Source organism: Notothenia coriiceps, unplaced genomic scaffold (genome assembly GCF_000735185.1).
Source record: "Notothenia coriiceps isolate Sejong01 unplaced genomic scaffold, NC01 NC01_scaffold00016593, whole genome shotgun sequence".
NCBI classification, from domain to species: Eukaryota; Metazoa; Chordata; class Actinopteri; order Perciformes; family Nototheniidae; genus Notothenia; species Notothenia coriiceps.
Genome location: NW_011349294.1, coordinates 1 through 14,327, shown reverse-complemented (window position 1 = coordinate 14,327; position 14,327 = coordinate 1). Strand labels below are relative to the sequence as shown.

Here is a 14,327-nt window from a genome sequence, read left to right as displayed (position 1 = left end):
CCCCTCCCTCTCAATCTCTAGTAGTCTATTCTAAATCTTCTGGCCTCTTTTGTGCCTTGTTCTTTCATGCTTGCTTTATACAGTTTGTAGCGATCCCATTATTTCCCCCCTATAGTCTTTTTGACATACTATCTCATGTGCTGTTCACACGGCTTCGCTTACCATTTTAGGAAGTTAACATGGAAGTAAAAAGGACTCCTGAGAGCCCGCGTCTGCAAAATGTAGACTTAAGGTGCAAAAGTGAAGCATAGCAGAAGTACTTAAGCTTAAGTTCCAACCAAATGCTTAAAACTGCTGCCAAATTGGTAAAAAAACATCCTCTGTAGCAGCTGATATCCTATCCTGACTCTGACCTGCCTCTGTCACAGCCTGGCCTCTCTTTTAGACATTCATCTCTCCCTCCCCTTTAGTTCAGTCAACCCTTTCTGTACCCCTCCGGTCCATTTTCTCTGGCCTCCTCCCTCCCATTTGCCTAATGGAGGGATGGTTTTAATGGATTGCCCAAAGCAGCAGAGGGACAGACACTCCTGCCTCTCTACCTTTAGCCCTGCACTCCACTCCTATCATCTCCTTTCTTGTGTCTCGAGCTGAAGTGGAAACGTGTTTTTGTTACTTTCCTTTGTCTTGTCGCCTGGGCAACCCCTTTTCGGTTTGTAGAGAAACTCATTCACTTGGTTCGACGGAGTAGCAGGGGTTCCCCGCTACTCCGTCACTCCAAATAACTAACAAAGCAGTCACTTTGGTCAGCAAGAGAAGATCTCGGGGGTGGAGGGCAGTGACCTCAAATCAGCATTACACTCAATGGATTGGCTTTTTTTTGGGATGCACCAATCTGACATTTGTAGCTCTGGTTTTGTAAAACAAGTGGGAAAGAAGAAGCCAAATGTCACTACTTATGTTGCTTTAGGGAGAATACGTTGAAAAAATGAAATGGAAGCAGAGAGACTCCTTCAAAAGAATGAATGTGTTGGATTTTCCTGTTATAAGAGTTATTGTTTGGAAAATTTCAGTGGCTGACATTCAGGAAGGTCAGGTGCAAGGAGAGGATGAGGAAGGAGGGAAGGGAGAGATGATTAGAGGAGGAATACAGAAAGAAGGATGTGAACAAGCTCATGGGAAAGGGCTGACTGTTGAAGGGGCACGGGAGCGTTATTGTAAGCATGGCTCAGAGAGAAGGCATCAGTTTAAGTGTGCAACCTTGGAGGAGCCGGAGGTGTGGATACTGTGCCTGGAAGGAGAAAGATGAAAATGATTGGCTAGGAGCAGATGGAGGCCTGGTCGATGGGGAGGTCAGTGGTTGAAGCCAATAGTTGCTATTAGTCAAAGTAGGGTGGAATCCATTAATGTGTATCTGCTGATGTCACTGGAATCATCCAACTGTGAATGTCTTGCTAGTGTCGTTCGGTTGTGATAAGGGTGCAAGACAATGGTTGTAAGTTGTCAAATGGAAATTACATGGATTCTAAAAATAACTTGGTTACCTCTTTCTAAGTTGTTGTTCCGACTAGTCATACTCGCTTCCATTAGTTAAAGGCGGGAACTCATTTTTAGATTATTCTGTCGACACACGAAGGCAGCACAGATGCACTGTCATTTGTTAGATGCTTTTATTCCATACATTCAGCACTGTGGCCAATCCCCACAGGAGCAATTTGAGGTGGAGTGTCTTGCCCAGGGACACAACGACATGCTGACTGCAGTGGGACTTGAACTTGCTACCCCCTGATTTGAAGTCCAGCACACTATCCACTGAGCCACAGCCTCCCAGATTTAGATTCTGGGTTCTTTTTTGGCCCGTGCTACTTCCTTCCCTTAAATTTTTTGAGAGTTGGGCCAGTCGTTTTTTCGTAATTGTTGTCCTGCTGACAGACAGAATATTAGAGATAACAGACCTACTGTTTCTTTCTTCTTGCATTTTAATCTCCAGCGTCATTTGCAGTAATTCTGTGTCTCAACACTTTGTTTGCGTCTTTTTGTCATTTCAACATGTCTGTCTCCTTCCCCATTTCCACCGCTTGCTGTCCTCTTCCTGCCCTTTGTTGTAACAGTCATGCAAAGTGAGTTGGCACGGCACATGAAGTGAATACCCCACTGCAAGTGTGTAGATTGAGGTATTTGGTCAGTTTTGTTGTCCAATGTTGTCTTTATTATTGTATTAATCTAAATAAATCGTAAACTATTTTTGTCAGTATTGGCCTGATACAGCCAGTATCTGTGATCGCTTATTCAACTAATTTTGAAGAATCCCTAAGGAAAGAATGTTCTCAAAATCCTAATACAGACATTCGAATAATCATTTTAAGGAAGACGTTTTTCACATATGTACTGTCATCCATTGTGCGGTTATACATTGTGCATTAGTTTCCCCAAAGACACAGAAAAGCGCATTTCTTCACAGAAGCTCCTCCTCATATTGTTTCTCTGAGTTGATGGCTGACTCGTGATGATAGCGCTGATATTTATGATCGTAGAAAATAAGTGAGACTCTGCCTTTCTGTCCCATTACTTCATTTGCCTATAACACTCCCTCTCAGCCGGCATCTGTCCTCACTGGGGAATAAGAAGGGAGNNNGGGGGGGGGGGGGGTGGACAGAAGGATGATTAAGGAGTATGTGTACTTTAATGTACCTCTTCTGACTGTGTGTAGGCAGGCCTTGTTTAGTTGCCGCCTGGGTGGGCTGGAAGGAGGAACAGGAGTGTCAGAAATGTATGCATACATAGGGAAGGAAGTCACGTAGTAACATGTATAAACACTTTTCCTTTTGAACACATTAACAGAATTTGAAAGTAGGGATATATCATTAAATGTCATTGGTAGCAATACTCCAATCCCTTTTTATTGACGGTGAAATTGTATGTGTATTGAGAACTAGATAACATGCTATAGGCTACTTTCCAAATCATTTTTCTAAATCAGTAGGGCTGCTCAATTAATAATTTTTTAATTGCAATTTTGTCTTGCAACAATTATGAAAACAACATCGAAATAAAACGATTATTTTTTAAATTAATTTTTCTATTGGTTTTTCAGTTGAATTATACTTAAAGTTCAGGGTAATCAACTTTTAAAAATGTACTGTTCGATTTTTTTTTTTTTCAATAAATGGATATTTTCAAAGTAATTGGATAATCGTGATATCAATTATTGACCCAAATAATCGAGATTAAGGTTTTTGCCATAATCGAGCAGCCCTAAATCAATGTATGATTTGTTGTTGATGTATCAGTGTTGTATATGCCTGCCAGAGTGTTAGGATTAGCAAGTGTCTCGCTGCACCGCTTCTCAGTTCTGTGACCAAAATTGTAACGACAAGATATCAGCACTGATACTGCCACTGAGTCTTTATGTTGCACCCTTACACACATCCTGTCTTTAAAGATCCCCTGTATCTGAGAATATTCATCTGTTTTACATTTCCAAAGATGAACTGCTGCATTTTGTTCAAGTGAAGTACAAGCCTAAGATAAACATATATCAATTGATCATTGGCAAGTACATCTGCAATGATTGTTGGAATAAAATAAATACTGGTTTGACAGACATTTCTGCCAACTATTTTCTTAATCGAGTTATCATTAAAATTACACTGTATTCCATGTCTTGAATGTTGAGAATTCTTGCTTTTCTACATTTGACAACATAATTGTGTCATTTCTTTTGGGTTAGAAAACAAGACAATTAAAGATGTCACTTGGATGCTTTCGATGGCCATTTTATGCTATTTGACTAACCAATTTATCTAAAAAACATCGGCAGATGAATCAATAGTAAAGTATCAAATGAGTAATGGTTACGTGCAACTTTCTCAGGAAGAGATGCAAAGAAAGAGTTTCTGGGTATCTTTAACTCTCAGCCTCTCAACTGCATATCCTGTGTATTTGCAGTGCTGTGTGTTTCCTCCAGCTGTGATTGGTTGTTCAAGGAAGCAGAAGTTATTGCATTTATTTGCCAATTTTATGTACTTTTTTTTTTAGGGTTCAAAACTGGTTTTCTGTTCAGTGCGTTCTTATTTTCAAAGCTGTCCAATCACATTTTAACTCCACGATCAAGTATTTTGCGTGTACCTGCGCCTTTTCCGCGGGACGTGTTGGCAGTTTTTAGACATGAGAGGAGCAGTTGCAGAACAGAGGAAGGTAATAAGAACACTAAATAGCTGGAGGAGGAGAGAATTAGTCCTCTTCACGTTTGCCATCAGGCCCGTGTGAAGCCGTGCTAGCCAGGTAATGGCTGGGCAGACGCTACACCGTGCCTATTTTAAGCCCGTGCGCCAGCTTGTTACTCGACTCTGCTTTAGCAATAGGGTGCGAAGTGTGCTGTGACATGTGTTCAGGAGGCGGGGTGTGTGTGTTACACATATGCCTGGCTAAAATTACTTTAAAAAAAAAAATGTAAACTGGTACACGTTCCGCAGCGTTCTGTCCAATTCCCCCTATTTGTTCCTCATGATTTGTTAAGAGGGCCTGTCACTTATCTATCATCTTATCTATCCACACAGCTTTTATTCCACCCACTTTCCCCTGTGCTTTTTCTGCTTTGACACAAGAAGGGAAGTTTTATAGGAGATTGCGACAGACCGAGGGTGATGGGAGATCATGGGCGGAGATGGTGCGATAGGGATAGCAGGGAAATGTGGATGCTGCCAGATATACGGGGGAAGAGGGAGACAGGCCGGCAGATAGGGAAATAGATCGGTGGCAGGGAGGGGTGGTGATGGAGAGTGTGAGGAGGAGGATGTGCGAGGGAGGGTGTCTGGGCTGAGTGCAGGAGGGGGGGGGGGGGTAGAAAGAGAGATGGAGGGATGAGGGAGGGAGGAAATGGATAGAAATAGCTGATGCACTCTGAGGCTTACAGAAAATCAATAGCAGTCAAGAGGGGAAGCCTCAACCCCCACCCTCACTCCCTCGCCTTCTCTCCCCCCTCCACTTGCCTTCCTTGTGTTTTTTCTCTTCTCCACTCTTGATCTTTTCCCATCTCCCTTTCCTCCTCACTGCTCTCACCCCTTTATGTGCATTTCCATCCTCTTCTTCTGTACCGCCACTTTCCCCTCTTCTTGTCCCCCCACATTCTCTTCCCCTGTTGTTTCTCTCCTTCACACCCCCCCACCCCCATCCTCACCTTCCATCACGGTTGTGCTCCTGGTCTTGTCTTTGACCCTCTTTCAGAGACATCCTCTTTTCTTCTACAGGCTACTGCTTGCGTCAGAAGGATTGTGATTGTTTATTGTGGTGGACTTCCACGACTATGTGAAGATAGAAATGTTTATCACACATTTCTTTCTTTCTTCTTCTGTTATTGTCGTTCATTTAGCCGATTATGGGAAGTGTTCTTTGCGTAGAATTACTCTCGAACCGTCCGGTTAAAAGGATTCCTTCTCGCATCACACCTCTCTTTATAAAGGACACCATCTCTTTTGAACTACGTTTTGCTTTTCACTCTTGTGGTCGCAGTAGTCTTCTTAAAGCATGTACACAACGTCTATCAATGTGTTCTTCTCAACATGCGTAGGGAAGTAATAACATTTCACTATAAATGGTCCAATAAAGGGTAGTCTTCAAATGGTTACTGTACATGAAACTTATCCATAACAAACATATGAAGCATATGATAGTTAAATGAATAATGTACATTTCGGATATACATGTATATCGATTATATACACGATTTGACTACTTTGTTAACTTCTGCGACATAGTGACATCACTCTCGCACGTCTATTGGCCAGCGCTCCAACACATTGAACATGATTGACTAACGGGCGGGACATCTTTAAGCCGTTTATCAATTGCAACCGAGTCGGCCAGCTAACCAATCAGAGCAGACTGGGCTCTGGTTTCAGACAGAGGGTAAAAAGAGGTGCTAGGGCCCCGTTAAGTCTCCGCTATCTACCTTGATGAGATAGTTTGCGATTTATGTTTAGGGTCGGTAAATGGGTTATAATATTCAGGAAAATTGCCTATATTATCTTTTTTTTCTCTTTAACGGCCTAGATGTTATGAGAGGTATTGACTGTGTTCACACATTAAAATCCATACCGTCATCCTACTATTCCACTTTCCTCGAGGCCCTAAAGTGTTGAAACTAAACTGCGAGTGTGCAGTCTGTTCGTCCAACAGTGGACATGATGTCATCCGCACATTTTGAAACCTGTCCTGCAGCCTCTGTGTTGGGCTCTATAGAGTGACTCTGACTGAATGACTCGTCTCTGACTCCATTTACCGAACTCTGACAATGTGCAAGTGAGACCATATTCAGGGAGGAAGCTGGATGTTTGCCCATTGTGATCGGTGAATGAGTGTTTTAGAGAAGAGCGGAGAGTCCCATGAATGCCTCACCAGCAATCAGTCTCAAACCATCTCATATAATATATATGTATATAGCCTTTTAGTCGGTTTTCACTATACTAATGTAAGCTTTACTTAACTCAGCCTTTTCAATTCCATTTATTTTGCCTTGCTCTAGGGATTGGAGAGGAATTTTTTCATGGATCAGTTGTGAAAACCTGACTGTGCCTGCCTCTTCTTTCTTTTTCTTTCTCCCCCATCTCTTCTTTGTTGTCAATCACATTTTCTTCAAAGAGGGAGGATGTGAGCGGGAAAAATACCACAACTCCTTTTTTTAAAAAAAGGCTTTTTTGGCATCTTTTCCCTTCTACTTCAGCTTGCTTCATCTCTAATGTTAAGGTAGCCTTATCTGGAGTGCCCTTGAGATCGCTTACCCTTGATGTGTACACCGCTGCCTCCATCTGTGGTGGGGACGTCCCCAGCTAAAGACGTGCCCACCACAAAGGGCAAAACAAAAGCTAGCATTGAATAGACAATAAAAAGATGAAAGGATTGTGGAAAAACAAAAGAGTAAAAGTCATAGCGGTATCATCCTAAAGCTTCTCTAATCCAGGATTACTGTGTGTGTTGCCTCTGATCTGATGGCACACCATATGTGTTTCTTCTGAGCACTACACATGGTCAACATCCCTCCGCACAAACATGTTGTCAGTGTTTTTGCCGCTGTGTATTAAATCCACGAGAACAATAAACCACAAAAGGATTAAGCGTACTGTATGTAGATACACGGGAGTCTCCCCAGTGCTTGGGTATAAATGGTGCTATCTATTTCAACAATAGGTATTAACAACATGTTTTTGTATTCTGTATTTCAAATGATACACATTGATAGAACCGCTCAGGCCAGTTAACAGAATTCACGCAGAACAGGACCAGACATTGTGTGCTTGTTTCTACAAATTGGGGAATGTTTAGAAAAAGGGACTTTATATATTGGCCTTGTTTTTAAGCCAGATGCACATTGGTTGAGGCCCGTATTGAAAAATCGAAATAACATTTAGAAAAAAACCATTGTGGTGTTGGCAATATTGTATCAGTGTGGCAGATTAGTGATACATCCTATATTTTCTGTAAGTATTGATCTTACAAGGCATTCTAACTATTGAATGCCTTGATGTATTTTTAAATAAAATATCTTAAAGGGTTCCTTTTTTATTATATTTTGGGTTTTCCCTTTCTTGTGTTGTATAGGTTATGGTGCATGTCAATGGTTTGGATGGTACTTGATAGGCTACTGAGCGGGACATTTCTAAGTGTTTGACCAATCGGAGCAGACTGGGCTCTGGTTTCAGACAGAGGGTGAAAAGAGGTGCTGCAACAGGCAGTATGAGAAAAAGAAAGAGCATTAAAATATGTTAACATGTCCCAGAATGTGACACCCCAAGCTAAAATTCTCCATAGGAATAATGAATTAATTCAAGTAATATAATAAATAGGAGTGTAGATAATAAACGCCAGACTTAACAGATTGTAGCCATATTGTTGTCTCCCTGTGTGACCTTGTTGTATTCTGCTTCCCCCCTCTGTAGGAGCCTCTGGAGGGTCCTACCACTGCCATCCAGATCATGCATATGGAGACGAGAGTGATAAGGTAAGCAAGCACCTTCAACATTATTTGTTACACCATCTTACATATATGAAAGGTTTTTAAGCCAGATTTAGATCATGTTGTGTCATGTCTACATGTTATGATATCTTCTCTAAGCCGATGCTGTGTGAAGGAATTAAACGCACTAAACCAGACTAGTTTGTAAAGTGTTTGTGTTTTCAAATGAGTGTGTACGCGTTCTAATGCAGAGTGCAATGTGTGTCATGTTCACCCAGTGTAGGAGTAGGAGGCTGAATACATTCAGTAAACATGGCTATATTTATTTTAGTTTTGGTGACGCCATCTTACTTTACAGTTATAAAGTAAAGGTAGAACTTATATTTTTGGGATATTATTCTAATGATTTATTTTCAAATAAAATAAAGTGATAAAAGAAGGCATAAAATCTCAATGAAAAGCTTCGAAGGTATGTCTGTTTTTCAGTGGAATTTGAGCTATTCTGGCTCAGAGAATTACTGGCTGATGTTGTTCAGTATGTCAATGCTCTTTGGTTTCTTCTGTATATGCTTTTACCTTCTTGAAAAACTCAAACACAGCATAGATTGCACATCTGAACTCTGCTTTCCCAAATGTTTATACGTTATACATTATACAAGTGTGCCTCCCCCAAAGGGTGGAGAAATGTAAAGTTTGTTTGTTGACACAAATTCTCCATGTGAAATTGTGCTCTCAATACTACGCCACACAATAGTTTTTTTTTCTTGATTCTCAATGAAATTGTAGGAGCTGACTATGCTAGCAATATTGCCATGTCAATCATAGCAGTTGTCACAAAAAAGGTCATGTTGTTAATATAATTATAATTGAAAACCCAAGTGTTCTTCAGTAAATGAGTCATGGTCACAAGTCAAGGCCCTGTGTTGAAAGACAGGCAGATGACGCAGCAGACGGGTGACGAGGAGAAGAAGGGAGGCAGGATGCTGAGGAAGGTGTTGCAGAAAGCTTGGAGGAAGAGGGAGGATGGGAGGGAGGGTTGAAAAACAGGGAGGGGGTATTGCTAATGATTTCACCTCCAGCTGTGGGACTGGGTTGGAGTGAGGGAAGGAAAAGGAGGGAGGAACAGTGGCAGAGGAAACAAAATGGGCTTTGAAATCTTGTTGATGGAAAGAAAAGAAAATAAGTGGGGGTGGGGAGAAGTGTTTGAGTGGAAGCAAATATGAATTAATCTATAAAGAAGCAAATGATCATATTTGCTCCGTCTTCACATTCACGCTGCAATCTTTCTGAATACGAGCAAAAAGAGACCCCGGGCTCACTGTCTTCTGCGAGTGTTTGCATGCACTCCGAGAGCCTGCTCTTTATTTTGGTTCTCAGCACTGACAGCGAAGCAACAACAGCTGCTGGCCACAGTTACTGCGAGTGTGTACATGCACATCCCAAATGTGGACATGGCGAACTAGAGCACGACAGGGTGTGTCTGTACTCAGGGGTGTGTGTGTGTGTTTGTTGTGGACCCAGTCAAAGGAATGGGGTGTGTGTGGTCTCCTCACTGAGCACTGCAGAATGTGCTGTAATAGAGTACAATGTTTCTGGGCAGTACCCTGAGTCACTGTGTGTCTGTCTGTTGTGTGTTTTGAGCCTGGAAGAGTCGGCATGTTTTTTTTCTTCTTTATTTTTCTAGCATTAGTGAAAATGTGGTTGGACCAGATATGTGTGTGTATGTTCACAACAAGCACTGTGTTAGAACATAAGGCATATTGCTTGAACACTCACACACACCTTTGTCTGACACTGCCCCCCCTCCCACTAACGCGGGTAGACAAGCCCATCAAACTTTCATACTAATGGCCGATAGTCTGCATGTGTTAGGAGGACAGAGTGTGTGTTTGTGTCCCGTCGACTAACTTTTTGTCTTGGGGCCTTGGACAGGACAGGAATCAGGATAGGACATACGGAGGAAAAAGGGGGGAGGTGTGTGTGTGTGTGTGTGTGTGTGTGTGTGTGTGTGTGTGTGTGTGTGTGTGTGTGTGTGTGTGTGTGTGTGTGTGTGTGTGTGTGTGTGTGTGTGTGTGTAGAGGAACGGAGAGGGCTGACGGCATGTCACTGGTACCCTCCAGGCTGTGTAGAAATGGGCATAGATAGTGTGCCTGCCATTCATTTAAGTTATCAGAACATGCATTATAGATCTATTTATAACTCGTATCTGAATATTTGTTTCATTTACCTAAATATGTATGCAAAATCCATTCCGGTTTCAATACATAGGGATGATGATTAGGATCTTCTCCTGTTCACTGTGCGATATTAAAGGCAAATGATGGTGTGCAGGCAGTGTGTATTTGTGTAATGCACACACAGGCAACAATTATTTATGCTAACTTGCACAAATTACCTATTTTTACCTAAAAGATTTTTGACTACTTCTCAATTTAAATTCAAGTATTTGTTTTTTAACATATCACTTAATAATGCTCACTTTGTAGTATTACTGTCCATCAGTAGCAATATAAAGGTCATTTTATAGAGAGACGTGTATTTAAATATATATTTAGGAAGTGATCGTTCTCTTCCACATCATAAAACTGATTCATACATCAAATTACCCCCCCTCCCCACCCCAATAAATACTATTTCGAAACATATTCCTAACAGTTTAAGGGCAGCTTAAACATTAAGCTCAATATAGGGATGTTTGACTCTCATTGTGACCCAAGATATGTTCCATTATTCAGGCTCTGGGGGCTCCACCAAGCTTCTCCCCTCTTCCATCTTTTGAAACTTCCCTTTTTCTTCCATTGTCTGTCCTTCTATCCTGGCCTCTCATCATGCAGTCATCTGGTCCGGTCTTAATGAAGTCATTATTATTGTTTGTCTCTCCCATCAACTGCTCAAGCTCAGGTCACATCCAGTGCTAGTGAGCCATACAGCCGTTAGTCTACAGTGTTGCTTTGCCAACAGTCAAAACACATTTTGTTTAACTGCATCTGCCTCTTCAGAAGCTTCACAAGGTACTGTTCTTTATGGGCTGTAGAACTCTGAGGCAGCTGCCCATGTGTAAATGTGACTTTGCGCATGTCTGTGGGCGTTTCCATAACTGTGCATTTCTACAGCCCGCTCTCCAGCTGTTTCCTGTTAGCTATCACACTGCTCTCGTGTGTGTGTGTGTGATCAGGGATGGAGAGAAAGTTATGGTGACTATGAAGGTGTGTGTCTTTGTGGTGCCCCTTAAAGAACAGGAGTGTTCTTCAGAGCACAGCTTCGGTTCAGCAGAATGACTAACAACTGACACATGAGCAAACGTGTGTGTTCTTGCCTCACAGAGTGCCAAGTGTGAGAGTCACTGCTGCGAAGAGAAGTGACTCACAGATGAGTTGGTGGGATTGAAGCAGAGTTTATGATAACTCTTTAGTCAGTCTAAACCTGGGTGGCTACATGTTCCGCTATCTCACTTTTTGTGTGCGGATCCGTGTGTCACTGCCTTTTATGTTTTGTCTCCAAGAAAAAGTATTTGCTGAGGGAGTGTTCTGTATGACTCGCACATGGGCCTGTGAGTGCTTGTCTTGCATTTCCTCACTCCAAGAGGAAGTGACTTTGTACCCTGAAGGCCTCAGAGTGCTGCTGGTTTAATATGCTCTCTTTCACACAGACGCTCACTGTGGACCATACAGGAAATGCCATGAGTCACAAAGGAACTTAATGTCCATGCAGCAGTATGGATTGTAGTCCTGCGCAGCATAGTGAAATTGATTAAATTCGAGTGCTATGGGTCACTAACCACAACACTCATCCCACTTTCTTTCCTCCACCCTCCTTCTGCAGAGTGAGGAAAGCCCCAGTCCAAAGCGCCAGAGGCTGTCCAGTCAGGCTGTCCTGGAACAGCTAACCTCAGCCGTCCCCCCACCATCCACCCCATCTCCCCCTATCCGCCCCTGGGAGTCAGGACCCCCAAGTCGGAGACAGCCTCACACCCACGCGCACTACCACCAAGAGAGATACCTCACCCCCGCTCGGCTCAGACGCAGGTAAGTCCTCTTGTTGACGCACGGTTCCACTCCCAAGTTACGCCCACTTCCAATAAAGTTCAAATGTGTACGCACTTCACTTATGGTGTTTTATCTGGTACAAGACATAAGCAGTAAATGCAATAGCTGAGCAATTTCTACATCAAAACTGTTGATATAAATGTATGTATTAATGTCAACCAGTTGCAAGTGGAAAAAACATATACAAAAAGAAAATATAGACAGAAAACCACAAACTAAACATACCATTCTGTCTTTAAGACTCTAATAAAACCAACTACTCTTCTGTGTCAAACATCTGTCGCTGAATCTCTTCAATCTTTCTTTTAACGGAGATGAAAAGGCCAGACGCTCCATGGATCATGCTCCAGAGCCCCGCTCCGCCATCTTGGTGTATAGTGTTCAACCTAACACGTATAACGCTGTATGTCTAGGATACACAATGTTAAGGCCCTTTTGTACTCTTTGGGCATGTCCCCTGTCCTGTAGTGTTATATAGGGTTTCTATGCATGTAAATGCTCTGCAAAGGCTAAAATCCCAAAGTTTCTCTCAACACACTCCCCTCCTGGACATTAAAGCATGTAAACCGTCACAGTAGGGGCACAAAATACAAATATGAACCTGAAAATGAGCATAAAATAACCCCTTTTTTAAATGTCATATTAATTATAGTATTTTACATATGTAAACATGTCTGGAGGAGGACCCAATGTAACACTGTCCCTCTCGCCCCCCCTCTAGCCCGCCAGCTAGGCGTCAGCGCGGCCGTCTCTCCAGACCCATCCGTCACCTGCCTCCCCCACCACCACTCCACTCTCGCCTGTCGCCATCCGAGCATCAGGATGAGAACTACCACCACCACCCCCCCACACACCAGACGTACACGACACACACGCCTAGCGTCTACAGTCAGCCTCCCACAGCCGGGGGCGGGGCCGTGGGCCTGGAGGAGCCCCGAGCTTTCCACCCTCCCACCCTACCACGACTACTGCACCCTGCTGCCCACCATCATCACCCTTACCACCACCACCACCACCACCACCACCACCAGCAGCAGCAGCAGCAGCAGCAGCAGCATCACGCAGCCCAGCAGCAGCAAGGAGCCATGGTCATGGGCCTCCATGAACAGGTTAGTCTTAGATGGGATTTATTTAGTTTTTATGCTTTATTTATACAAATAATTTTAATGCAATGGAAATATCAGTTTAAAAAAAAATTAACGTGAAGTTATTCCAGTATGTCTTATCGCAATTTTGGAGTTCAACCATACTTTTGAGACTATCAGCATTATATTTCGAATGGTTATTATTTTAGCCAATATAATCGTGAGTATAACCGCTGTAAGAAATATTGTGTCTGCATATGAACTGGTGTGTTCCCTCCCCAGCTGCAGCAGGCCAGTGTCCCGGTCTCCTACACGGTGACCCCCGTCCCCCCGCACAGTCTGGCAGCGCCCCTGTGTAGCGGCCAGCACCTTCCCCCTACCTGCTCCTCTCAACAAGTCCCCGCCTGCAGCGTGGTCTTCAGCACTGGACAACACTACCACCCGGTGAGAGCAACAGTCTGTAGGAGTGTGTGGGCTTGTTTGTTCCTAAGAAGGGACACTCTGTGCTTTGCAGTCTCTTACAGTTTAAACACGGAAAAAGCAAAATGCTCAAAAGCGAAGTGGGTTAAAAGTAAAAAGACCTGCAGAATATTTCCTGTTTAAAGGGGCTTGTTAATATTCCAGGTCTTGGCTGCCACCTTATGGTGACATATGGAATTACACCCACATTGGAAAACATGCATTGAATGTTTCTCTTATTAGACCCTCCAGAAAAACGCGATTCTGCGATTGCAGAATTTACCGCAAAATGGCGCAGATTTGTAAAAGGCCGCATATTTATCAAAAGGCCGCATAATCCCCGCATTTTTCCACACAAAATTGAGAAAAAAAAAAGTTAACTCGTCTTGACGTGACGTCATCAGCTCGCGCATCACAGAATGTAAACAACACTGTATAGAGTGAACGTGTGGAGCTCACACGATAGAGAAAACACCAAGAGGAAAAAATCTAATCCATCTCATTTACCTACGAACATTTCTACTAAAGACCGGGCAAAAAGTGGGGGGAAACTATTCTGCACCCCGTGCAACTGTGTGTTGGAGCATAAGAGAAAATCGACGGTGACGACCCACTTTGATTCATTCAAACATTCGAAAATGCTTTCTGCTGCTGCGGACAAGAAAGCCAAACAACGCACGTTAAACGAGGCATCAACCTCCAAAACCCTACAAGAAACGAAGTGAGTAGCCTACAAGATTGAAGCTGGTCAGATAACGAACGAGTAAATGAAAGTGTGTGTGTGTGTGTGTGTGTGTGTGTGTGTGTGTGTGTGTGTGTGTGTGTGTGTGTGTGTGTGTGTGTGTGTGT

The 14,327-nt window shown here is 43.0% G+C and overlaps 1 protein-coding gene across 1 annotated transcript in view; it reads left to right on the top strand.

Annotated features, from left to right (window-relative positions):
* Positions 1-13,779, top strand: part of LOC104949608 (bromodomain-containing protein 4B-like) — a 17,829-nt gene extending 4,050 nt beyond the window's left edge. The window contains exons 3-6 of the mRNA XM_010775990.1: positions 7,872-7,933; positions 11,711-11,913; positions 12,656-13,043; positions 13,302-13,779. Coding sequence (XP_010774292.1) covers positions 7,872-7,933; positions 11,711-11,913; positions 12,656-13,043; positions 13,302-13,622 — 974 coding nt within the window. The 3' untranslated portion in view covers positions 13,623-13,779. The remainder of the gene's footprint in view (positions 1-7,871; positions 7,934-11,710; positions 11,914-12,655; positions 13,044-13,301) is intronic.
* Positions 13,780-14,327: the final 548 nt, after the last annotated feature.